Source organism: Petaurus breviceps, unplaced genomic scaffold (assembly GCF_028583685.1).
Source record: "Petaurus breviceps papuanus isolate PSGF00001 unplaced genomic scaffold, PetGlider_PUasm1.0 220, whole genome shotgun sequence".
Taxonomy (NCBI): Eukaryota; Metazoa; Chordata; class Mammalia; order Diprotodontia; family Petauridae; genus Petaurus; species Petaurus breviceps.
Genome location: NW_027185876.1, coordinates 18,465,570 through 18,493,288, shown reverse-complemented (window position 1 = coordinate 18,493,288; position 27,719 = coordinate 18,465,570). Strand labels below are relative to the sequence as shown.

General features: G+C 40.3%; 1 protein-coding gene across 1 annotated transcript; it reads right to left on the bottom strand.

The window, feature by feature from the left end:
• On the bottom strand, positions 1-26,140 carry MGST3 (microsomal glutathione S-transferase 3). Its single transcript, XM_069094686.1, has 6 exons — positions 25,954-26,140; positions 8,394-8,517; positions 3,722-3,795; positions 2,817-2,874; positions 747-819; positions 1-263 (listed from the first exon to the last, which is right to left on the bottom strand). Exons 2-6 carry the CDS (start codon positions 8,508-8,510, stop codon positions 127-129), a joined length of 459 nt encoding a protein of 152 aa, XP_068950787.1. The 5' UTR covers positions 8,511-8,517; positions 25,954-26,140; the 3' UTR covers positions 1-126.
• Positions 26,141-27,719: the final 1,579 nt, after the last annotated feature.

The window sequence follows — 27,719 nt, the reverse complement described above, 5'->3', positions numbered from 1 at the left end:
TTTCTTGGGGGTATAGGTATGAGGCTAATGCCAAATAGGTTTATTGTATTTAGAAAAAGAAAAAAGCACGCCTGAATGTTAAAGATTTATCATCCAAAAGAAAGAGATAGTTAAGCCTTTGTTTCTTCAATGACAACTCCTAGGCCCTTGGCCCAAGCCTCGGGTCATCCAACCAAGATGCTGGAAAGCAGAGCACACAGTTGTCCCCATCAGTCCCAGGAGAGCAATGGAACCCACCAAGCCTCGATTCCGCTTGCTTGGCTCTACAAAAGAAATAAGAAGAATGCTTTATCCGAGAGATTCAAGTTCAACCTTTGGCACACATACCATGAAAGTGTCTTAGGGTTATCAGGCACTTGGGCTTCAGGAGGCTAACACAGAAAACCATAACTGCAGGCTGACACTGTTATCAGTACTTGGCATACTAGATAGAAATAGTATCATGAAACAGCACTACAGGGGACCTGATAAGACACAGAGCGAGTCCATGGCCCTGCTGCTTTTCCATCTTTTTTTTTTTTTAACTCTTTGCTTTGGGGAAACTCGCCCTAAACAAGTTTGAGCTTGAAAATATTTTAGTTCATTGATCTAAATCTTGGTCTGGTATATTCTCCCAGTTCCTATCTCCATTCCCCGCCCCCACCCTCCCTCCAAGTAAAGCCATGCTTAGCTGAAAGAAGACTGAGTAGGTTATCCATTAAGGAAACAAACTACATATGGATGCACGCTCATATAAACATACTCACCTCCTGTGTAATAGCCATAAGCATAAAGTACGCGTCCAATTATCCATGCAATCCCCAAACCAGAAACTAAGCGCTAAAACAAAAGCAGACCCATTTCAGCATCACAAAAACAGAATATTAGACTTAATACCTACATTTGGCAGAGTCTTTACAACAGTTTGACCTTTTAGAATCTGGAATATTTTTATCCTTTGGTTATATGGTCAAATATCTTCTCTTCACTCAAAAGTCAGGTCTATTTGAGAAGTCAGGCAGCTAGATGGGCCTGGAGTCAGGAAGAGGAGAGTTCAAGTCTGGCCTCAGACACTTACTAGGCTGTGTGATTTTGGGAGGTCACTTAACTTCTGTTTGTCTCAGTTTTCCCATCTGTGAAATGGGGATAATCATACCTACCTTCCAAGGTTGTTGTGAGGATTAAACAAGATGATATCTGTAAAGTACTTGGCACAGTGCCTGGCACATAAGTAGGCACTTACATAAATGTTAGCTGCCGTTATTAATATCATGGCTTCTCTTGCCCCAGAAATGCTGAATCACAGATAGAATTCAGATGTGCTATTATACTATGGATCTGGGAAAACCTGGGTAAAGGTGGGGGTGATGGCAGGGTAAGAGGGGGTGCTAATAGGGAAAATGGAATTTGTAGAATGGGCTAGATGAGCCGGTGACAGCAAAGGCCACAGTCATGAGCCTGGACAACCTTTGGGGTCACTTCAGTTTGTTTGTGCCTGAAGAATGAGGTGGTAAGCCTTCATGTTTCCTAGTTCCTCTAATTTCTTTACCATATCATTCTTTAGGTCTAAGTCACGTATCCATATGGTGCTTATCTTTGCATACAGTGTGAGAGGTTGGTTTAAGTGCATTTAGCTTTTGTAATACTGATTTCTAGTTTTCCCAGGTTTTTTTTTTTTTTACTAATAGTGAATTCTTATCTCTGTAGTTGGGGTCTCTGGGGTATTCAAACAATAGGCAACAGCGTTTGTTTGCTGGTGTACATTGTATACCTAATTGATTCCACAGATCAATCTATTTCCTAAATACAATACAATATTTTAAAAACAACTTTGAAAGACTTAAAATTCTGATCAAGGCAGCTATGACCCACTATTATTTCAAAGGGTCAATGAAGTGTGCTACCTAGTTCCTGACAGCTGATAAACTTGATATGCAGAATAAAACATAATTTTGGAACATGGCCAATGTGGCAATTTGTTTTGTTTGACTATGCATATTTCTTTCTTTTTTTGCTTTTTGGAGGACAATTGGGGTTGTGACTTGCCCAAGGTCACACGACTAGTTTTTGTGTTAAGTGTCTGAGGCCAGATTTGAACTCAGGTCCTCCTGACTCCAGGGCCGGTGCTCTATTCACTATACCACCTAGTCACCCCAGCTATACATATTTCTTACAGAAACTGTCTTTGTCTTTCCCCCCCCCCCCTTCTCCAATGTAAGGAGGAGGTAGGAGGGAAAGAATATAGATTTCTCTTCATTAAAAAGAAATTGCACTAAAAAAAACCTTTGTTTTCACCAAAGTCCTGTTGTATCACCCAATTGGACCTACATGTACAAAAATATTTATAGCAGCTCTTTTTTTGGGGTGGAGTGTTGAAAGGAACCAGAAATTAAGGGAGAGCCCATATATTGGGAATAGCTAGGCAAACCATGGCATATTAATGTAATGGAATATTATTGTACCATGAAAAATGGACAATCTCAGAGGAAAGTGGAAAGACCTCTAAGAACTAATGTAGAATGAAATGGGAAAAAATGAAGAGAATATTTTTTACAATGTCAATAAATTATAAAGTGACTTTGAAAGACTTTAGAACTCTTATCAAATGCGATGGAAAACCATAATTGCAGAGTACTGAAGATGAAGCACCTGACTCGGAGGTGATAGACTTGAAACAGAGGATGAGACATATATTTTTGGACACCAACAATGTGGGAACTTGTTTTGCTGGACTATGAATATTTGTTAGCTTTTTTTTTATTGTTCGCTTAGGGGAGGGAAGTAGGGTACAGAGATAATGCATTTATAAAAATAAATAAAAAGGGAATACTACTTACAGGATGGTAAACACCTCCAACAGCTAGAAAGAATAAAAAGGAAGGATATACTTCCAATCTGAAATACAAACACATTAAGATGAATTTTGCTTCAGAAACGAAAGTCTTGTTTAACAAGTTTTCAGTAGTAGAACATCTTGACCTATCACTCTCTCCTTTCTCCCCCCCCCCCCAATAATGGGTTACAAAGGATGGATTAAGCCATTGGCACCCAGCCAGGGCATTTAGGTCATTCTTTCCCTCTTTCCTTGTAGGGAATCGAGGTCTACTCGTGGTATGTTAAAGAAAGGTGCTATACAAATTTACATTTGGAATCTTTTCTGGTCAAAAGTTTTCAGGAAGTTCTGATCCCTGGTGTCCTACTTTCTTAGCAACTATTTTTTTTAAAGAAAATATTTATTGATGTACCCCTCCCCACCACATACATTATAGCACTTTCCAATAAATATATACTCATAATACTCTCCTTCACACATACCAAAAAATTAAGCAGAAATTCCTCATAAGCAACTCTGATATATATACCCAAAGTCCCCCTAAACCATGCCCCAATCTCAGTCCTCTGGATCTAGCACTGGAGTCAATCACCTGGAGCTATTCTCACCAGGGTTCCTCTGCCTGCCTAGAAAGATTATACTCCTCTCACTTAGCACTGAGAGATTAACTGTTTGCAAAGAGATCAGAGGGCACAAACAAATGTTATCACACACACTAATTTCAATATTTCTGACACATAGTCTCTTGCTGGAGTCGTGATCAAAGCCTTTCTAGCCTGGTAGGACCTGCCAGCAGGATCTCAGAAGGAAGTTTTGGAACAGGAGGCAGAATGCTCAGGACTTTAGAAATTTCTCTGATTGCCTGATGGGGACAGAAACCAGAGCCCCATGCACAAATCCCAGACTCACGTATTCTGGTGGGCTCTCTGAATGCAGTTGAAAAGGTGCCCATTTTCAGGATCAGTACTGTACATGGTGGGATACTAAAACAAACACAGAACACATGTTAGTCCCAATATCACAGGTTCACATAATTTAATGAAAGCTTCCTAAGGTATCTTTTGACAGCTATTCAACACTCCCCCTCTACCCCCCCCAGCTCTTCAAATAGTTTGCTTACTTCAAGGTTCAGACATGAGGCTTTTCCTGAGGCAGCACCCCCACAGCCCCACACATATTTACACTGTAGTTATTTATATAGATACATGTTGTTTCCTGGTAGAATGTAAACTCCTTGAGGGCAGAGACTTTAATTTTTGTCTTTCTATCTTCAGCATATTGATTGATTCAGCTTTCCTTAGATACTTTTAATAATGGAAAACTCACTAATTTTTGAGTGAGAGCTAATCTGTCCTATGTTAACCAGAAACAAACAAAGCTTTGGGTCAGTGCTAGCCTCAGAACAAGGGGGTGGAGTTGGTAAAAGGAATTTAAAACTGGCTAATGATATAGTTTTAAAATGTCATAATATACCTGTAAGTTCCAGATTGTGCTCCAAGACTAGCTATTCTTCAAATCTTTATTGTACAAGGAATTGTACTAGGCTTTGATGGGGATATAAAGGAATTTTATGGAGTTTATAGTCTAACAGGGAAGAAGTAAGACTGAAGCCAGGGGGCCAAGATAGGAGTGAGGGTCAAAACTGGATGGAACAAAACTTTAGGGGAAGTTATAGGTAATGAAATCAAGGACATAAGTGATGGGGTTAGCCCCGGAAGGGGATGAGGAAAGAAAAAGAGAATGGGTAAAGACACAGAGACACAAATCAAGTAAGAAGGGAGCTGGAAGAGCTCAGGGCTAATGGTGCTCATTTTACTAAAGTAGGAGGTGCTACCATTTGTAGAGAAGAACATGGAGTGAAGGGCTAGAGAACAGAAATCTCTTCCTTGGACAGTTAAGTGTCATACCAGAGGGAATCTTCCCTAACATTTAAGAGCTTCCATTAAAATCCAATAAAATGAATATTCCCATATGCAAAGTAAAACAGAAAGAGATGACTGTACATGAAGCTACGAATCTCTATTATGTACGACTTTCTTTTCCTATAATAAAACCAATATCTATATTGCAATTTAAAATGTTAAGGGAAAGTTTAAAAAGCTAATTGGCAGTCAATTAAGAAGTTAAAGGTAAAGACTAGAGGTATGAAAGTATGAGAAGAAAAAAAAAACAAGGACAAAGAGAAATAGTTTTGAGTACTTTAATTTTTGTCCTTAAATGAAAAATATACAACCCTTGCAAAATGGGTTTAATGCAAACTTGCTAAGGTATCTTTTGACAGATATTAGAAAAAAACAACCATGACTTTCTTTAGGAAGATGGAAAATATTCAGTTTTGCTACTTATGTTGTTGAGTAAGTAATTTAATTAACATCTCAGGTACTTAAATTCCTCATCTGTATACTGAGGAGAGTGAAAACAGAATCCTTAAGGTCATTTCATTGGCTAGATTTTGTGGTGGTGGTAGTCTCTACCAGGATATTTCAGAATTTGAAGTTTATGATAATGATAGATACCATAGTATAGCTGAGGAAAGGGAGGGAGAACCCTGAATACTGAGTCAGAAGGCATTGGTTCAAGCTATAATTCTGCTATTTACTAGCTGTATAACAATTTCAAAACCTCAGTTTCTTTCCCTGTAAAATGGGGAAAAAATAGTTGTATTACTCATCTCACAGGATTATGGTGGGGGAAATGATTAAAAAAAAAAAAAGAGCAACTCAAAAATAAAGTCTTAGATATAGACCAGGAAAGAGATCTTGGAAGCTATTTCACCTCAGAAGTTATCATAAATAGGCAGAAAGGGCCAATGATAGGTCAGAACATGGGCTGGATTAGATCAAGTTCCACAGGGCAGAATTTGCATCCCATGATTTTGCCAAACTTTTTCATCTCCCTTTCTCCCCAACTCCTTTTTTTTTCTTTTGAAAATGAGCCTTCTGTACCCATAAACCTATTGTGAAGACTAAATCCAGGAAACATGATAACTTTGGTTTACATTTCCTAGCTTTGACCGTGACTTGCCACCTTCCTTCTAGGTCCTTAACCAGTAAAAACTTTCAGCCTTCCTGATGCCTTGGCTTTGAAGGTCTACACCAGCCCTATGTAAACATTAATGTCAATATAATGATGCTGATGAGGGAGAAAAAAGGTGGTGGTGGGGAGCAGGGGAAAGAAGAATGAAGGGTGTTGAGTTACTTCTTTTTGGAAGTTTTTTCTTTTTTCTATATGCTGACAAAAATCAAAGATACTATGTTTCCTAATACTCAGCAGGTAGTACCTCCATTTGTTAGACAAATGAAATACCATTAAAAAGTGAATTCAATTAGTAAATTTGTAGCTGCCTGAGTAAACTGGTTATAATGTTACAAGTTACTTTACTAGGGTTCAGTATACTTCAATGTTTTATTTTTAACAAAATAACCTAGATACATAAAAAGTTCCAAAAAGGAACTTTGCCAGGGCAGCTAGGTGGCACATTGGATAGAGCACTGGCCCTGGAGTCAGGAGGACCTGTATTCAGATCTGACCTCAGACACTTACTAGCTGTGTGCTTGACTGATGTCAAGTCACCTATCCCTCTTCACCTCCAAAAATAAATAAAGTGACTTTAACTAAATAAATTCATTTGAGGGAAAAGAGTCTCCATCCTTATCCCAAATAGAAGGTGTCCCAAAAGTTTTAATGTAGTTTTAAGCTTTAACTTAAGACTTTTGTGACACCATGTCATCACACATAGACATTAATGATTTCAGAAAATTGATATCACTAGCAAAGCCTGGAAAACTTTTACAGCAATACTATTGCTGTCCTGAGCATAATCTAGACCAGAATCCTCCTCCCCACTTCCCCAACATGTGCAGTCAGTATGAATCTTTGTGTCTGGTAAAAACATGCTTTCCATCATGGATTTTTTTTTTTTTGATGGGGAGGGGAGGAGGGGGGGGGGGAGAGAGAGAGAGAGAGAGAGAGAGAGAGAGAATATGTGTGTTTGTGTGTGTAGGTTACAGCTTATGCCACTCCCAGACCAGTTTTAAGATACTACCATTTCCTATTCAACCTGTGGCTACAAATTCTTTTTCAGGGTAAGGTTGGCACGGGATGTTCCAAGCTGGCCTCACCACACCCTTCTCCCAGGGCAGGCACTTTGGGGAGTTGGCTTCCATACAGTGATTAGAGTTAACTTGCCCACAATTCCTTCCAGTACAAAGCTGACTCATTGAGGCTAGCTAGCTTCCCATGTTAGTCAAAATTTCCCTATTTAAATTCTTAAAGCAAAGTCAACATACTGAGTTTGAGAGTTGGGGTGGGCAGAACACTGCCCAGTTTCTACTCTTTTGTTCCAAATTGCCTGAGGAATGCTAGCTAGGCTTCAGACATTTGTGAGGTCCCCTGGTGCAGAGCACTGTGGTAGATAGTGAGGGAACAAACATCAACTCTTCTAGGGAGTTTGAAACTAATACTTAGAGTGGCTCATATTTATTAAATGCTTAATGGTTTATAAAGTGGTTTCCTCTAATGGAGAGGTATCAGAAGTTACTTCTCCTTTGCAGGGGGCAGGGGTAGGAAGTTACTTTATTTACTGGTGTGAAACACTGCATATGCCAGATTTTTCCTCAATATATTGTTTGGCTTTGCTGAATATTTTCTTTCTCCTTTTAAAAATTTTATTCATTTATTTATTTTTTGGTTATAAGGGGTGATTCTCTGGAAGGAAAGTAGATAGGAGAAAGGAAAATCTGGACTCTATAAAAATAAAATATCAATTAAAAATCTATTTTAAAAAAGCCCACTTACCTCACAACAACCTTGTGGCTAGTGCTAGCATTATTTTTTTCCCCTACCATTTTAGAGATAGAAAAACAAGCCCAGAGGTTGATCTGATGATATCCAGCTGGCAAGTGTCAGAGCTGGGACTGGAACTGGTTTTTGCTTACTCCAGGTCCAGAACTCTCAAGTAGCAGCTTTGCTATCTGGTGATCCTGGTAAAGGATCAATGTCAGGGATCATTTCCAAATGCAGGATGAAATTTAGTTTCACTGATTCATACTCCATTATTCCAAAGCAACTTAATGAAGCTATTTTCTGAGTCGGATATGGAAGCCTGGCACCCAGCACTTTGCCTAGCATATGCAGGCACTTAATAAATGCAAGCTGACTGACTGTAGAATTATGAATCACACTTTCAAAATACATTTGGCTTAGAGCCTTGTTAACTGCAGATCCATAGAAATAAAATCATAGTACCTTAAAATTACAGCTAGAAGGGGTCTCCTTTTTACAAATGAGAACACTGGAAGGTTAAGTTATTTGTGCAGGGTCACAGAGATTAAGTGGCAGGGGTGAGATTTGAACGCAGGTCCTCCGCTACATGTACTATATCAGATACATTCCACATGGCAGATAAACATTCAGTCCTATTTTTAGGTAACCAAGTGTTTCACTCTTCCTTATTTTCCCCTGTATTATCCAATGCTAACATGTCCTTGCAAAGGTTGCCATGATTGCTAGCCGCCCCCTCCCCCTCTCTGAGAGCCAGAGGCTAGCCTGTAAAAAGAAGCAGCTCATACCCTACACTTACCTCCACCTTGTACTTCTTCCGAGCCTTGCCTACGTTGATGGCAAGATGAGTGACCAATATGAAACTGGCAGCACCAGTGAGAATCACAAAACCATATTCCTTTGAAAGGACTGCCATCTTGACCCTGTTGGGAAAAGAAAAATACCATTAGGATGCTAGGGAAAAACAGTCCAATTCTCAGTGTAGTTGGATGAGGCATTGGGGAGGGATAAAAGTTGAAGCTCAAACCAATTTTCATATAGTGGAAGAATGAATGGATAAGTTTATTTTATTATTGAAAAAAATGTGTTATTTATAAAAAGCATTTAAGGAGTGACTACATGTAACATACTGCGCTAAACCCTGAGGCTAAAAATAAAAACACCAAGATAGTACTTGCTCTCAACAAGCTGACATTCTAATAGGGGAAGCAACAGACGTAGGAGGCTTCAGGTAGAAAGGGCTAGGGAATTTGGGGTGCAGTGCTAAAGCAGATAGATTTAATTCCATTTTCATTGATAAAACCACATATAATTCTGATGGATGATTGGACACTGCCAGTGAGAACTTTCTTATTTGGATCTTCAATAGCATCGAGGGGACAACGTGAAAGGCAACATGAACTTGGGATCAAGGGACCTGAGCTTGAATACTGACTCTACATACCAGCTGTGTATTTATGGGCAAGTCACACAACCCCTTTGTGTCAGTTATCATACGTTACTTTACAGGGTGCTGGGTTTGAGGAGAGCTCTTTATATACTTTAAAGTTCTATGGAAATGCTACACACTTCTATACATACACCGTAACACATATGAAGGAGAAGCAATATGACTGAGTGGAAAGACCAACCCAGAAGACCTGGGTTCGGATCCTGTCTCTTGTATATACTAGCTATGGAGACCATGGACAGGTCATAAACCTGCAATACTCCATGCAATTCTAAGACCAAGTAATACATAGTTACTGACCTATGAAATCAGGACAAAATAGTATGTATTTTTATTTTACTACTTTCCTCTATGTACTCTACATTTCAGTCATCCAGGATTGTGCCCTCAAACATGCTGTACTTCATCTCCATTGTGCCCTTCATTCTATTCCCTGTGCCTGGAATGACCAGTTTCCCTCTTCTCTGCCTGCTGAATTCTTATCTAGACTTCAAAGCTGCACTCAAATCTCACATCTTCCCTGACAATTTTCTGTGTTCTTTAGATGACTATGATCTCTCCTATCTACAATATTACACAATATTTTGTTTTATATTCATTATATGTTGTTGTATTTTAGTTATTTGGCTACATGTCATATCCTTGCTGGACTGGATGCTCCATGAAGGCAGGAATAGAATGTTCTCTAAATTTTGCATTTTCTCTAACAAAGGTCTATTTACAGAATAAGTACTTTGTAAGTCTTCATGGAATTAAATATGATTCTTGGTTATACAAAAATATTAGAAAAGGTAGATCTGTTTTTATAATGCTCTTACTAGATAAATATCCCTGTTAGGGAGAAAAGGTATATAGATGACCTTTGGAGAGGATGCACAACACAGATTTTCTAATGTCTCAATAAAGATTTATTCATTACCTACTATCTGCTCAGTACTGTTGGAACATACATGAGTAACAATAATCAGAGCTAACATTTATACAGGGCTTACTATGTGCCAGGCACTGGTACTAATCATTTTACAATGATTATCTCATTAGCTCCTCACCACAACCCTAGGAGGCAGGTGCTATTATTGTCCCCATTTTACACATGGGGTAGCTGAGGCAGGTAGATGTTAAGTGACTTGCCTATGGTCACACAGGTAGTGTGTAGTAAGTGTCTGAGGCCAAATTTCAACTCAGGTCTTCCTGACCCCAGGATCGGACAGATTACCAAAGTCCAGAAAAAACCAACAAAACCTTATTTTCCAGGAAGAAAAGAGAGTTTTGTGGGGTTATTTGGACAGAGGTTCACATGAATTGTGTTTTACATGGAAACTCAGACAGAACAGCTCAGCTTCAAAATCATTAAACCAAACACAGAAATGCAAAAGGCTCTGCCTGTCCTGCTCCTGTGTGATGGTCAGATCCCAGCAGGACCCAAGGCTGGCAATGCCTGCCCCCTCCATGACTCTGCAACTGGCATCTATGACTGTGAAAGGCCTGCTTAGCAGGGCCCAGAAACTGAGCAGCCAAGGACTTTGGCCCTTTCCCAGCAAGCTTTTGGATCATTTCTAGAATTTAGAAAATAAGTCAGAGAATAAAAAGATAATTGGAGCAGCAATTATTAATAGAATATCATCAATTTAAGTTTACATAGCATTTTACAGTTGAAAAGGCAAGGTATGTATGTATGTAGGTATGTATGCATAAAAATGCTCAGAATAGCCCCACATGCTATCATCCCATCTTACAGATGAAGATAGGTTGAGAATAATTTTCCAAGGTCACACAACTGGTAAGTGCTGAATTTAGGACTCAAATTCAGTTCCCATGTCAAGTTTGGCTAGCAACAAAAATCACATTGCAAATGTCATTAATGAAGGGTCCCTACACTGTTCCCCCTCCCCCGACACAATGACACCTTGTAGACAAAATAGTTCCAACCTTTATACATATATTCTTTGAGTTATTCCTCTGCCTAGATATAAGCAAGTTTGCTTCAGTCTTTTTCAAGTTTGTAAATGAATGCAACAATAACATTCCAAGTTACATGGTATTAACCAATTTTAACAATTTTTAAGTGGTCACTATATACAATATACTATACAAAACAGGCCCCGTGAAAATAGAGTGCCAGACTTGGAGTTAGAAAGATCTGGGTTCAAATCCTGTCTGGTCCACTAGCTATGGGACCCTCAGCATGCCACTTAACCTCTAAGCCTCAATTTCCTCATCTGTAAAATAAAAAAAATGAAAAAGGACCTGCCTTCAAGAAGCTTAGATTCTCGGGGGAGGGGGGGCGGTGTATGCAATATGTAGACAATTATCATACAAAAAATATTGTGGCAGTCAAGAACACTAATTGGAGTGTGGGAATTTTGAAAAGGCTACTCAGAAGAGGTAGCAAGGTTAGCTTAGCCTTGAAGGTACCCACCCAGTCAGGAGACAGGATGTAGAGTTCAGGGAGTGAATGTCTCATAGTCCAGTTTGACTGAAATACAGTTTATTAAGGGGAACAGCATGAAATAAGTTCTGGGAAGGTAAGATCATAAATTTAGAGTTGGAAGAGACCTTGGAGTTCATTTAGCCCAACCTCTCAATTTTAAGGATGGGAAATTGATGGGGTTAAGTGACCTACCCAAGATCTCACAAAGTGTTATGCACTATAGGCTAGATGTGTCCTCAGTTACTGAGTCCAAATTTGGGGCTCTTTTCACTATACTACATTGTGTTTAGGTAAAAATTAAATTCTTGGGCTCCTTAAATGCCTAGCTAAGGCATTTGTATTTTAGCCAAAAGACAATGTTTTCTGAGTAGGGAGAGGGCACAGTCAGATTCCTGCCTTGGGAAAATTATTTTGGTGGAAGTGGATAGGATGGATTGGGGAAAGAAGATGAGCTAGGGAGAAAAAATAGAAGACTAATCCACAGACTGGTTTGAAGTCACTGAACGATCCATAGAAAGGTAGTCTAAAAAGCAGAAGGGTGTCAAATTGTTGACCTCCCCCTGTCTTTTTTAAAGGGCACATGGTGGGAGTTGGGGAAGCTAGTACCTTTAGAATAGGCAAAGAATGCTCAGGAAGCCTTCTTTGTACAAACGTCACTGATTAACATACCAGAAGTTTGATATTTACATGAGTTTACATAGAAGTTCCTTTCTTAAAATCCTAATGGTTTCTGGAAGGAACAGAAGTCACAATTGTATAAATTAATCAGTCTTTCTTAATGGAAGTTGGATTTTATTACATTGAGACTAGAAACTATGATTGGAAAAAATAGAGGCAGCAATAATTTTGAAGCAGAGGAAACGTGTGTGTGTGTGTGTGTGTGTGTGTGTGTGTGTTGCCAATTGGGTGAAGGTGAGTTTAGACAGTCAAAGGAAAACATCAAAGAATTTACCAGGCTTTGAAGGTTTACATGCTAGGCAATACAGACACAAAGACAAAAGACAAAGTCTTTTCTGTTCTCAAGGAACTTAAATTCTATTAGACCTTTGTAGACTAGGTGCAAATACAGAAGAGGAAGTGGCAAAAGACAAATTTTGACCACACAGCTGGTGGTGGCAGCTGCACTCAGTGCTCCATGAAAATGAAAAATCCCCTTGCCATGACTGTGAGATATGGGGCATTATATATAGGATATAGGGAGATGTTGGTTTACCTGAAGGTGACCTTCAGGCATTATTCTTATTTAGAAGGTTTTTAAATACCTTAAATATTAGAGATATCATAGGTAAACTGTACGAACTGACATCAAATCTACCTTGCTTAAAAGTATTTTAAGGATCTCTGAATGAACTGGTATGGATAATTCCCTTCATAGACAAAGCAGGTCCTCTGAGTCTGAGTGGGTGATCATCATGTTTTATTGCTGAAGGAAGAAGGCCAATTATTATTATGAGCTTAGCTAGGTTTATCCTAGAACCAATCACCAGGCACATATGAAAAGACTCCCCAACTGTGAGGCCACTCACCAGCATTTATTTTGCTCCTATTATGTGCAAAGAACTGTTGGACCTCATTTACTCCACTAGCTTTGTCTTTGTAAACACAGGGTAATTTCTATGCCTTCATGAGGAAACTGAGTCAGGTTTTTGTGATGTCTATACCCAACACTGTTAACAGTGCATAGGGAATGGAGAAATGGTGAGGGCTGATGGGAAACAAGCAAAAACCCTCACACATAGCACAATTTACTCTGGATTTAAAACAACCTGATCGATATTTGCTGAATTCTTTCTCCTTGGCAGTCACAACCACTCCCTAGAGAGTACTTGTCATACAGCTAACAGATAAAAAAAACCCAACTGACTGGGCTTGAGTAGCTGATAAAACAAAGGCACACAGTTGCTCCTTTTGGGCACTGAACAATGTTTTTTTTCCCTTTTCCTGGACATACCATACATTTTGTCACTCTTATGTAGTTTTTTGTTAGCTAGTTCATTCTTTCAATAGCATTAGGACTTCTTTGAGTACAAGGACTTTGTTCCCTTGGCTTTTTTTCCCCCGAATGTTTAAAAGGAGGGGTTGCTGAATTAGTTAAGTACTCTGGTTAGAGTAGTGTCATTCCATATTATGCAATACTATAGAATTATATGTCTGGGAGACACAAGTAGAATGACTTGAGAGGTTATAGGATCATAGCTTTAGCCAACCCTCTCATTTTAAAGATGAGGACACTGAGACAGAGAGATGAATTGATTTGTCCAAGGGCCACACATGTAGTAAGTGGTAGAGCTGTGATTCAAACTTCAAGTTCAGTGACTCCCAAGTTGAGCACTCGGGTCTTCAAGCAGAGACTGGATAATCCAGGTTTGTTATAGAGGGGATTCCTTTCTGATATGACTGCTTAAGTCCCTTCCAACTATCAGATTCTGTGTTCTGAGTTGTATTGCATGATTGTCTCCAAAGAAATCAATCTTATTATAACCCAAGAATCAATGGAGAGGACTATGGTAGGAGTGAGCAGGCTTCAACACTTCCAAACAAGTAATTAGCAACCAAGGAGTGTACAGGATATCAAAGAAGGCATGATTCTATAAGACTATGGGCTGGTCATGTGTTGGGAGCAAGGGACAACAGATGAATAGTGAGGACAAGGACTTCAGCAAGGATGCTAGTACTTTAGGTGGGTCCTTTGTGGTGCTCTCCTGAAGATCTGAGGAGAGGTGCACAGGCAGGTCTGGAATGGTCCACTGACATCTTCATCATTGGTAGGAACAATGAACTGCATGTCTGCTTAAATCTCATGCAAGGGAGTTGGAGTTTCATAACGTCAACTTGGAGAACAATGCTATAATGGAAATCTCCTAAAAGTCTTTTAGAATTTTCACTAAGAAATTGTGATAGGTAAAGAAAGAAATGGAGTAGGAAGAAGAGCCACTGAAGGAGGTGAGGACCAGGATAGTGTCATAAGGTCAAGGAAGATCCAGGAAGTCACAGAATTATAGAATTTCAAAGCTGGAAGGGACCTCAGTAGCCATCTAGTGCAATCCATAACTCACCAAAAATTTCTTTTATGCTATAACTGACAAGTAACCACTTAGTTTGGAGGCCTCCAACAAAGCAGGGACCTTCATTCCCTGAGGCAGCCCATTCTGTTTTGGTACAGTCCTAGTTAGAAAGTTTTTCCTTGCATGAAGACTGTTTCTTTCTGTAAAACTTCTACCTAATGTTCCTAGTTCTGCCCTCTAAGAAACAGAACACATCTAATCTCTCTTGTGTATGAAGGGCTTTCAGATATTTGAATACAATTCTAATGTTGCCCCTCCCACCCCATCTTTTTTTTCAGGCTAAATGCCCTCAGTTCCTTCAACTGAGCTTCATATCATTTATCATTTTGCTGGCCTTCCAGCTTATCAATGTTCTTAAAATATGACACCCTAAACTGAACACTATGCTTTTTGTAGATATACTCTGACTAGGGTATAGCACAATGAGACTATCACCCCCTTATCTCTTATGTTTCTTTTAATGCAATCCCAAAATTCATCAGCTTCATTGGTTCCCCTAGAACACTGTTGATTCACTTTAGATTTTCAGTCAACCATACCTTTAATCCCTCCTCCTCCCCCAAAAAACCTGTCCAACCATGACTCCTCACCTGGTATTCAAGAATTTTTCAAAACATAGGTGTATAGCTTTATATTCATCCCTATTATATTTATTTTGTTTCAGCCCAGTGTCAAAATATTTTTGGAGACCAACATCCGGTGTATCTAGATATCCCTACCATCTGTGTATCATCTACACATTGGATAAGCAGTCTATCAATACCTCTAACTAGATCATTGATAAGAATTAAAAGCATAGGATCAGGAACAGTTCCTTGTAACATTCCACCAGAGACCTTCCAAGTTGACATCCAACAATTAAAGATATCTTTGAAGCTGGCCATTCCACTAGTTCTGAATTAATCTACTATTATCTAGCCCACCTTATTTATTCCAGCTAGTCCACAACAGCACAAGACTTTGTCAAACATCTTGTTAAAACCCAGGTAAGTATATCTCCAACATACCTGTGCTTTTCCAATTTAGAAGCCTTGTCGAAAAAGTCAGGCTGGAGATCTAGTTAGATTGAAGGCATTCTGGTTCCAGGGAAATATTATTTTCCTCCCTCCCCCAGTCTCCTGCCCCCCATGATATTCACTAAATATTCCTTTAATAATAGTCTAGAATTTTGTTAGGAACGAAACTCAAAAGTTCACTGTCCTATAATTTTAAGGTTTTATTTTATTTTTCCTTTTTGGAAAGATCATTTTTCCTTGATCAAGAGTAGTATCTTTTCCATTATCCTAAGTCTTTGCTGAATCATTGATTGTGATCTTTGAATCACAACTGTTAAATATCATGAGATATTTAGGAGAATAAAGTCTTTGAATTGGATTTAGTAATTAAGAGTCAATTAAGCTGAAGAAGGTTAAGCAGTGAGAAAGTGTTAAGGCAAAGAGGCACTGATCAATCCCCTTAATGTGTTTCCTGAATTTCTGCTTTAGCATTGTACTCTCCTTCTCACCCATCCTCTTGCCCACCTTTAGTCCCATCTGTTATAGCTAGATCACCCAATCTTTGTGGGTCTCCCTGTGCTCTGAATGTCTTTCATATTTGCCCATCACCCACTTAGCGCTGCAAGGTAACAAGGAAAGCAAACTAACAATAAATGCAAGAGAGTGGACCTGTTTTCTCTGTAATCAGACTATAAATTCCTTTAGGGCAGGGTCTCTATTCCTTATACTTCTTTGTACCCCACTCAATGCTTTGTATTCACAAGGAACTCCAAGATTTGAAGAGAGTTATAGATCGAAAAGTCAAACTTCAGCAAAAGTGACTTTTACTAGGTCTAAAATATGATGAGTAAAGCCTAGACTTTGCCCTTTCCACTTTGGGCATACCCCCAATAGTTGCCAAAGAGGAAAAAACTTCTGAGCCAGGCAGGGTGGAGTTAATCCGGCTAACTCTGCTAAAGGTTATTTTATTCATCGAATGTTTGGCTTGACCAGCCCTTCCCAAAACACACTTAACGGTTACTTCTTGTGATGTCTATTGGGGTGGGGCATACTCAAGAAAAGCACTTGATACTGTTGGTCATGAGACTAAAGATTTAGAGCTGGAAGGACCTTGGAGATTGATCAAGCCCTTCATTTTACAGATGAGAAGACAGAAATCTAGAGAAGTGAAGTACTTGCCCAAAGCTACTTATAGGTGGTAGAGCTGAGATTTGAACCCAGGTCCTCTGACTGTAAGTCTAATGCTCTTAGCTTTAATGGATTTGCAATTTCAAAGGTATCTATCCTCCATTAATATAAATTACAAACCCTCCATTCCTTATCATAAGAAAAGGGAAAAATAGCCCATAGTCTCTTGAAAACAAAATGATTAGTTTTTGATCTGTATCCTCTTTCATGATCGTGATGAACCAGAATAGACTTTTAAACAAAACACCCATGCCCCATTTTTCTGTGCCTCATAGTCCATAAGATCCAAGTTCAAATCTTGCTTCTGACATGTACTGGATTGGTGATCCTGGTTTTGTGTGTGTGTGTGTATCTGTAAAACCATAGTATGCATATTTCTATTGATCAGTTCTCTCTCTGGAGATGAATAGCATCTTCTGTCATAGGTCATTTGTAGTTGATTAGAATATTTATAATACCCATAGGTGACTTTTAAAAACTTGTAAGTTGCAAAAGTGTTGACTTGCACTGGTAAAGGGTGTTTCCTATATTCATGTAATCACAAGTCCATTCCCTAACCCTACTTTCTAAGATAATACAAGTAGGAAATAGTTCAGAAACTGAATGGTTATTATTGCAAACTCTTAAAACATCCAATTTGGAAATCCAAAATGAAAACAGTCTTAGTCTTCCACCTTGCTGCACAAAGCTTGATTTAGTTAGGCCTAACTATCAGAACCAGCAAAATGGATGAGGTTGACCAGTTCTAATTGACAATGTACTACCTATGCAACGGGACTGGGATCCGAGTCTGAGTCAGCTGTTTCCTTCTATACCACAGGATGCACTTTAATTATATTCTTAACACTTCATGTTACCTAGCTCTAGTCCCATAAAAGTAGATGATCACTTCTAGAATGAACTCAAGACATTTCCTTTTTAAAGAGAGTTCCTGGTTCTGTTTGTTATGGTACTTCAATTCATTTAGTGATCCTTTAAATAAAAATAAAACAAAATCTAAACCCTCCCCCCCGCCCAAATCACCCAATCTAAGTGTGATTAGTGGGGCTAAAATTTCCTAAATGGTTTTTACATTGAATAAGGGTTTGCATTTGAATACAGAATGCTTATTCTTTTCCCAAACCAAATCATACTTGAGATTCAAGGTCAGCATGAGGTGATGAAGGGTAGCATGTAGTTAAGGGATATGGAGGAAAACATTCTTCTGTTTTGGGGTTGGGGTCAGAACTGATCTCCTCCTCCTCTTCAACTGTCCATTTCTACTCTGGGATCCCCTGGATACCTGGGCTGTCTAGAATGCAACATGGTTTGGGAAAATGTTTCCTCAGGAAACTGGACCTAGAACATGTGAGTGTGCAGCTTTTAACTTGAAGGCATAAGCAGGTTCATCTGCTCACAAATATGCCAAGACCAAGTGAACCCTGAAACATGGGTTAGAGATCAAAGTTCTACGGAAATGGGCCAAAGAAAGCCCAGACAGTGAAAGGATAGTTTTATAAGATCAGGAACTTTCTAAGAAATGGGAAAGATGTTAACTATAAATTCACAGTTATAATCTACTTGAAGACCAGGGGAGGAATCGTTTGGGCTCAGCTAAGGAAATGACTCCCTCTTCCTCAGCCAAGAAACAAGATTAGTTTCCCAAAAAGTAGAGTGACTGTTCACGTTAATACAACAGACAGGGAAAAAAAAAACCCAAGGCTCAAGTCATATTGGACCAAAGGACAAAACATTGGCAAGATGAAGTCAAGTCTGAACAGAGCAGTGTTTCCCGAACTAAACTATATTGCTTGCTGTCTTGTATAAAATGTAAACTGGTTACAGCAACTGTCAATGGCTGAGGTTGAGGAGGAGGGTAAAGACTGGGCATTATTTAAGCTTGTAAGGTAAGTAGGAGTTTGTGGTAATAAGAACCAAAGTAGGCTGGGAAAAATTTTCTGCTGGGAGCCATTAAACATTAAACCTTATCTCAGGCAAGTCCCAAAGGGTCCATATACTTTCGTTTGAAATTGTTATGATTACAAACTCTTAAAAGCTTAAGTAAGAGTAAGGAGTATCTGCTGTGGAAAGGCAGAACATGTGAGTTTTAGAAGAAATGGTCAGTTTCTCACTTTGTTTTGTGATGAGTTTTAGAATAAACTTTGACCAAGGTACTTTCTTCTTTAGTAATGCTATTCACTGGTGAAGGTTTTTCAACTGTAGGACTTCACCTAACCTTTTCTCCAATTTCATGCTTCTGGATCTGTTCTTATCTTAGTTAGGCAGGAGGAGTTCCTTCTATTGCACCAGCGTTAAACTAACAGTATTTCTGAATTATGCTTGAATGAACTCAACTGGGTGTGGGGCCCTCCGTCACTAACCAAATTGTTTCCTTACAACATACCTAGTTTCCCAGTACAAAGTCCCCTTGACCAAAATTTACACTATGAAGTGATTAAAAAAAAAAAAAGCTCTCTCCTTCCTACTCAGCACCTGAGTCAGGCTTTATTCCTCATATGGAATATCAAAGTTCATAAGGCATATCAAAGTTATAGGACTACAACTAATTTTGCTTAAAAACCATGGATCTATTTAGTGTTTAATTAATAAAGCAATCCCTTTTATTAAGCTATATAAGATATAGGTAATTCAAGTCAAAACATGTATTAAACACCTGCTGGGACAAGGCACTGTGGTAAGGCTTGGTGCCCAAAATGCCAGTCTTCTGCCCGTAGAGAAATTACATTACATGGGGGTTGGGAGGAAGTGTTGGAGGAGAATATATGGCACATTCATGTAAGTAAATGAGAAGGGAGTGAAGTTGCAATGTCATTAAGGGCTGAATAGTGAGTTTCAAAAAGACTAAAATAGTAACACATTTTCCTAAACCCAAAGCTTGATCATCCATATCAGCAGAGTCCCAAAGAAGGCACCTCTCCAGGAGTGGGCTATTTCCAATTCTCTTCCCACTTTTAGGTCTCAACCCAGCTGGGCTAGCAGATGACTAGGCAGTGGAGTCAGGGCTCTGCTCTACAGCACTATACCTGAATGCAACAGGCACACAGCAGGTGCTGCTTGTGAAAGGTCTGGGGAAAAAATGGAATTTAGCTTTATTTAACTAAGCATTGTTGGAATTCCAACCCTCCAAATTAAAGGTCAATGGGGAGTGCTCTTTAACACAATTAAAAAAGAAAAGCAAATACCTATGAGAGGTAGCATGGTAGTATGGATACAGGCTGGCCTGAGATCTTTGAAGACCTAGGTTCAAATTTCATTTCTGCTATATGCTATATGACCTGGGCAAATAATTTCCTATCTCTCTGTTCTAGGTAGCTCTCTAGGGCTGTCAATTACAAAGAAGATGCCAAGCTACCATATTAGTGGAAGGAAGTTTGTCACCCAAGTTACCTCTATACTAATGAAATGACAGGCCATGGGTAACATGACTTAGATATGAAACTTTTCTAAATCCAGGAGTGTTAAGTCCACTGCAATGCTTTTTGTATAAATACCACCAGTAATGAAGACAATAACCTAATTCACTATCTTTCCCTTGGAGAGACAAGGAGGCATCATCATTGGTACAGATATTGTCCGGTTCTTAGCTATATGGGACAAGCTTTCAACCAGTACAAGTCAGCTCTGTTAAGGTCTAAAAAACAAGGACATTTTGTGTTTCCTTGTCTCTGAATACACACATTGGTGGGTAAAGAGGCATTAAAACACACTGTCAAATGAAACTGAGTTTCTTCTTCTCTTGGAAAAGAATCTTAAAAAAAAAACCCAACAAACTAGATTGGGGGCAAGTGACTATAAACTCCAAATCTCCTACTTTGAATCATGATTAAAAAAAAAAGACATAAAACCCCCATATATGCATAAATCCAAAAACTAGCTTTCCCAGATTGCCTTTCTGTTATTCCATGTTTATTTGGAGTCCAGTCTTACTTCCTTTAGCTCTCCGATAATGTAACCTTTTGAGTAAACACTGTTTCCTAGTGTCAGCGTGTTTTACAAAAGGCAAAAGTCTAAATGAGTAGGAAAGAGAAAAGAGTAAAATTCACAGACAGTAGACTTAAGTTTGTGGCCAGAGCTAATTTTTCCAAATCCTACAACAATTTAGCAACAGTATAGTTAGAAAGAGTTCTGGATTTGGAGATGGGAGACTGAGGTTGAGGCTTATTAGCTATGTGACTATGGTCAAGTCATAATCTCTGAGTTGTCTCCTCAGAGTGAAGTGGGGCCTGTTCCACCTTCCTCACAACCCTGAGATCAAAGTGCTTTGGAAATGCTGAAATGTATTTAAAGGTTAGTTGTCATTATTAACAACAATCAAAGAAAATCATCCTTGACTTGATATATCAAAATGCCTTAGCACATGTGACTTCTCCCAAATTGAATTCCTTTTCAACGTCTGAAACCATGTATATCACCGTCTTCTAGAACTTCTACCTTAAAACCTGCCTCCTCCAGGAAGTCCTCCTGAAGTAATCTTATTTAGCCCTGATCATCCTTTGAACAACTCATTCATTCTATACATCACACATATGGTATTGTAGAATAAGTCTACATTGTTGCCCATGTATTATCTACTAGATTGCTTAGCTTCTAATGTAATCCTTAGGAGACCTCCCCAAACTAGAGTTCACTGCAGCACACAGATGTCCAGGAAGTAGTTAACTAGCTAAAGAAGTGATGTTGATTTCAGCCTGAGATTTCCGGCCATATGGAATTTCTCTGGGGAAAAAAAGTTCAGAAAGAGCTCCAAATTGAAGCAAGTCTTCATCTTAACAAGTTAATACTGTACTTGGACTCTACACAATAACACAAGGATAGAAACCACAGGAAGGAGAACGATTCCCAATTTCTCCAGTTTTTAGAGGGCGTTGGTTTTTCTTCATGGTGTTTGTTGTGTGGACAATAGTACCAATACTACACGTAAAACTATGGCAACCTTCCAATTGATTTTTGACTCATGATAGCCCATGAACTTAAATCCCAAGACACAGGAGGGAGATCTTTGGTCATACTTAAGAAAGGACGTGGGAAGCTATGGAGGACAAACAGTTACAGAGGAGAAAAAGTCAAGGCTGGAAAAAAAAATTTAAGCTTTCAACCCTCCTCCCACCCCTCCACCTCCAGTTAACAAAAGAAATTCTGGCAGCCTAGAGCTGATTCTCAGGAGTCTGTAGCATCACCAGCTGTGCCCCAGCACATGGGAAGTGTTTAGCTCCAACATGAATAGATCTCTGCGCAGCTTTATTTAAAATGTAGTCACAGGCACATCCCAACCTGCAGAGATTAAAATATTACTTTTTAAAAATTCTGTGAATAGATGGATTGAGGCAGATTCACAATGACTACTGAAGAGTTGGGTCTTGTTCTAGATGAGATTTAGACTTTGGCTCAAATAGAGATAGAGATGGGAGCCCATTTCATTAATGGGAAATTCCCTGAACCAATGAAGGTTTCCCTTCAACTACAGCTTTAGACAGTTGCCTAGACTAGGGGTTTCAAACACCTGGCTATGGGAACATGCAGTGTGTAAAATTCCTGAGTGTGGCCAGAACCAGATTAAAATTTGGAAAATGTTTAATAAAATAATTGAAAATACAATAAAATATAGATAATGTTAATCTGTGTTTTTCTAAGTCAACATGCTGTTTGCAGGGATCCTTATGAATATTCTTGCTACCTGAGTTTGACACCACTGCAATAATGGGTATCAGAGACAGAACAAGACCTAAATCTTCCTGGACTGGAGTCCAGCTCTCATTCCGCTAAACCACACTGTCTCAAATTCATAAAAAAAACTGTTAAGAGTGGGAACAATAGCAGATATAATGTCAAACTGAATTTTTAAAAGAAAATTTACAATTGCTTTTTAAATGCATCTTTTTTTGTGTGCTAAAGTGCTTACCTTCCTAATTATATTTTACCTAGTCAAACAGTCATATTAGCTTGATTCAAAAAACATACAAGCTGGGCAGTGGGCAAATAGTCAATAGTATAATAGGAAATCAGCAAAAAGTAGCCTAGAATCAAATAACTTACCCAGAGATACTTCACCTGAAAATAATGTGTTGATGATTAAAATGCTTTAGTAGTAAAGGATGTAATAAATATCTTTCAGGTTGTAAAAGGATTCAATGGATTATAATAAGGATGTCTGAAGACTTAAAAATGGCCGTGATAAATGCTTCTAGGTAACACATTGGATAGTGTGCTAAGCCTGAAGTTAGAAAGACTTCTGGTCCTGAGACACTAGCTGTGTGGCTTCGGGCAAGTCAGTTAACCCCAAATGTCTCCCAAACCCCCAAAACAAAACAAAAGACTGGGAAGGTAGGAAGGGACCAGGTTGTGAAAAATTTTCAAAGACAAATGGAGAAGTTTATGTTTGGTCATGGAAGTGGAACCTACTGGAGTTCACTGAGAATGGGGAGTGACAAAGACAGGCTTTTGATTTTGGAAAATCACTTTGGAAGGCTGTATGGAGAATGGATTAGAAAGGGGAGAGAGTTCAGGGAAGGAGATCAATCCAGAGGCTATTGCAATAGTCCAGGCAAGAGGTGACAAGGGCCTGAAATAAAGGGGTAGCTGTGCAACTAGAGAGATGGGGACATATACAAGAATAAACATAGTAAAGATTTGGCAGCCACATGCCTGGGAAACTATGAGGATGTGGTACCTTCAACAGTTACAGGAAGTTGGGGAAGAGAAGAAGGTTTTAGGAAACAGATAATGAGTTTTGTTTTGGACATAATGAGTTTTGGAGCATGAAAGGGATAGTTCAAAATGTCCAGTGGTTGGATATAGAATAAAGTTTCATAGAGATAATTAAACCCAAGGGAGCTGATGAGAGCATAGAGGGAAAGGGTAAAGAGAAAAAAAGAGAAGAAGGGCCAGGAGAGAACCTTTGGGGACACCCTTAAAGGTTATTACAAAGATGAAAATCTGCAAAGTAGACTGAGGGGCAATCGGATGAGAGAAGAACCAAGAGAAAATAACATCATAAAACCCCTGACAGAATCTCTTTTGGGGGTTGTGACCAACAGTGTCAGATGCTTCAGAGAGGTGAGCAAGCTTGAGGATTGAGAAAAGACTGAGATTTGGTAGTTAAAGGATAAGTGGCAACTTTGGAGTGAGCAGTCTCAGTTGAAAGATGAGGCTGCTGTTTGTTTAGAAAAGAGGTAGTCGAGGCACCATTTATTGGAGATTTTGCCCCCATCCTCTGGTAGTTGTATGGAGATGGACTGAATTCAGAAAGACCTGGGGCAAAGACATGAATTAAAATGCCTTTTCAACAATCCAGGTGAGAAGGTAAAGGCCTGAACTAAGGGAGTGGTCCTGTGAGTAGTGAGTGAATTGAAAGACAACCTTTGATTTGTTTAAGGCCTTACTCAGTATCTTTATAATCTAGCATTGATAATGAGGACCTTTAAAGGATCTATAAGTCTTTAAAACCCTGCCATGATTATCTCCAATGACATAGCATTACAGATTGGAACATCATTGTGTCTGAATGAAAATGAACAACTTTATTCTTCTAAAAGGGTGAACGGATCCTAATTCATCTTTTTCATATTATAGATGAGGGACCTGATGCCCGGAACAGTGGAATGCTTTACCCAAGGTCACACAGGTAGAAAAGGGGGAGAAGTGGAACTTGAATCCAGGTTTTATAACTTCTTTCCAAAAACACTGCAGCTGACCTGATTTCATTTTTAAAAATCCATTTAAACCCATCCAAGGACTCACACTATCCAATTCAATCAAGACTTTGAAAGCCCCGCAAAATGTTGCAGTGTGGTATGTGCCCAATAACTCTGAGTAGCTTCCATTAGCTGTAGGTTGCATGTGATCAGCATTACCCCAAGAACAAGCCTCCTGCCTACAGGAGAGAACTCTTACGCAGGCTTTAGAAAGCATCTGCTAACCGGCTGGAAAAACTAGAAACGTGGAGTCTGAGGATCTGGGTCCTAGGCCTAGCTCTGCTACTACTGCCACAGTCAAGTGATTTATTTTTTGTGCCTCAGTTTCCCTATCGGTAAAAACAAGGGGGTCGGACTAAATGACACCCGGTTCTTTTGGTTTTAAATCCCCAGATTCAACCCTACACTCTTGCTTCAAAGAAATCCACCACAGTAAGAAATGCTGTAGCTACAAAGTAAGTCCAGGGAGGCAATCCCCAAAACCCTTCCTCCTATCATGTTTCTCCCCCAAGGGATGAGGGTCACGACTGTCTTCAGCAGCCTTCCTCCCCAGAGATTTTAGCCTTTCGCTTTCTGCTTTTCCCCACCCCTGGCGCTAAGACGTAGCTAGTAAACTCTAGAGATCAAAAAGGAAGGCATCAAAGATGGAAGTTTGACATCGAAGTCACAACTTCAGAGAATGACTCAAGGGCAGCTGCCTGCCAGCACTCCTACGTCCCGCAGCCCCACCCTGGTTCCACTGGGTCTCTCTGCATCAACGGTGCTGGGAGAGCTCCTGAAAATCCCTTCGCAAATGCCAGGCAGTATTTTAAAGCTACAGCCCAAAGACTGTCCGCCGTGTCCCTGCCCCCGCGCCGGCCTCTACTGCAGTAGGGAGCAAACCCACAAACACGTGCAAATACAAATGGACAAACGTTTCCACGAGGCAGGAGAAAAAGAGAGCCCCAATTCCCTGGGCGGTGACCGGCTCCTAGCAACAACCCAGCCGCCCCCGCCCCTGCGTTCCCCAAAGGGAGTCTTGCTGGCTGCATCCGGGGCTGTCTGCCTACTAGGCCAGCTCGGAAACCCCAATGTCATCGAAAGAGGCCCGCGGCAGCCCTAGCCCCGTGACCTTCGGTCACCCCCCCCGCCGCGCGTACTCTCAGTGCAGAGACCCAGGGAAAGCGCTTGGGCAGGTGGTGCTCGCCAGCTGGGTACCCAAGGAGGGGCGGGAGTTGGTGAGAATATGGGAAGCAACCAAGCAAGCCTTGACCTTGGAGCTCCCCCTGGGCTACCCAGCCTGCGACCCTGCTTTCTAACCTTCTCGGCCCCTCTCCCTCGAAACCCCGCAACTCTGACATGCTGGAAAGGGGAATGAGACGGGCAGCAGAGAGACGCTTTCCGAGCCGAGAGAAAAGAGAGAGAAAGAGTCCCTAAAAGCTAATCAGCACCCCTCGGCTGCTGGGGTTCTACTTCGGGTCTGGAGAAGGGGAGGCGATAGAACCTGAGCGAGTGGTGGGACCCTACTCAGCTTGGCAGTCCAAGCCCCCATCCACTTACCTGAATTACCTTCCCCCAACAGTCACAAGGCGATCCGACTAGGTGGTGGAAAGCTCTACTGACAACAGGCAAGAGAGGAGAAAAAGGAGGAGGAGAAGGCTGTGCCCAGAGTGGACCACGCCCTAGGAAGAACGCCTAGCCGTAGGCCACGCCCTGTCCCTCCCTTCCTCTCGGGCGGGGCTCTGGGGTTAGGGAATGGGCTCCTAGGAAGCAGTGCGGCTGGAATCGCGGCCAACCCGGCCTGTGCCTCCCTGCACTGCGACACCCCTTTTCCAAGAAGCTAACCCATGAGGGTGCTCCATTGTTCCCAGCCACGGCTTCACTAACGCTCTCGCCTTTGCCTTCTCGAAGCGGGTTCCACAGGAGGCGGGGAGTAGCGCGTTATTACTTTCGCCTCGGCAGAGCCACCGTAGTTCTGTTCTATCTGTTTTTAAGGCTGAAGAGTGAGCAACTCTAGCTTTTGATCCTGTCCTTTTTCTGTCTGGCAGGAGTACATTGATTGCGGAAACCCGGCCCGAGGGCGGGCGGTGCCTCTGGCCCAGTAACTCCTTCAGCAGAAGCACGGGAATCTGTGATATGTTATTGTCCATTGTTTTAAAAAATGCCCAGATTTGGGGGGAGAGTCTGACTCCGTACTCCTAGTTAATGACTTCTATTTATGCTTTTTATTTTTTTAAGAAAAAAGAAAACAACACCAATAATTTCCCAATATCCTTCTTGGTAGCAAAGACAAATTTGGGCAAAAATCCAACTAGCCTAGAATCATCTCCTCTACGCAAGGGAAGGAGGCATGTTTCCTTCAAGATTCTGACCCTGAATTTTACACTGCTTCTGTTAGTAAGGTAAATTCTGTATTTCACTAAGAATTTGAAACAAGATTTAGCTGAGTTGAGTAGAGAAGTGGCATTCATGCTGGAGATGTTTTACTTAATTCCCGTTTGGTGATTATGTTGTTTCAGTCTTGTCTGGTGGTTCGATTGTCTTTCCCCCCCACCTCCTTCTAATAATAGGTAATATTTTTATATCTTACTATGTGCCAGGCACTGTGCTAAGCTATATACAATTATTGCCTCATGTGATGGTCACAAGAGCTCTGGGAGGGAGGTGCTATGTTAAAGATGAGGAAACTGAGGCAGAGGTCAAGTGACTTGGTCAGGGTCACAAAGCTGGTAAGTTTTTGAGAGTGGATTTGAAGGAAGGTCTTTTGCACTTGGGGAAGGGGAACGGTTCTCTGCTGACCTCCTAACCCTGGGATGGGAACTTGTGGCCTCCAGGCCACTTGTCCTCTAGGTCATATTTGTTGTTCTGTGAAGTTTGGATTCAATCAAAGAGCCGAACTTGAGGACCTAGAGGACCACATTCAGCTTCAAGGGGGCATGTTTCCCATCCTGTCCTAGTCCTAGAAGGAAGGGACAAAGGGCTACTTCATTCTAGGATACACTTCTAGTATTTCCTTCAACAGATTCTCTAAACTGCCCCTCAGCTGTCCAACATTTAATAAAGAAGAGAGGCATGACAAGAAGGGGGCAACGCCAGTTTTAGAATATAGATTATTTTCAAAATGTTAATGGAGAGAAATATTGGAGAAGATTATGAGTCAGAGTGAATGGATGAGGTAGAGAGGAAAATAAAGGTGCAGAAATCTTGAGGTGAAATTAAGTAAGCTAGATCATTCTAAGAATATTTATAGATACAGTTAGGAAGAGAACAAATAGATGAAAAATGGGACAAATTTACCAGCATCTCCATAGTGACCAATTTTTCTT

What these genes read in the sequence shown, in the direction of transcription:
- MGST3 (XM_069094686.1), bottom strand. Translation starts at nt 8,510, where the DNA reads ATGGCAGTCCTTTCAAAGGAATATGGTTTTGTGATTCTCACTGGTGCT. An exon ending in GGAAGAAGTACAAGGTGGAG is followed by an intron (nt 3,796 to 8,393) that starts GTAAGTGTAGGG and finishes TGTTTGTTTTAG; the next exon opens with TATCCCACCATGTACAGTAC. An exon ending in TTGGAGGTGTTTACCATCCT is followed by an intron (nt 820 to 2,816) that starts GTAAGTAGTATT and finishes CTTTTGTTTTAG; the next exon opens with CGCTTAGTTTCTGGTTTGGG.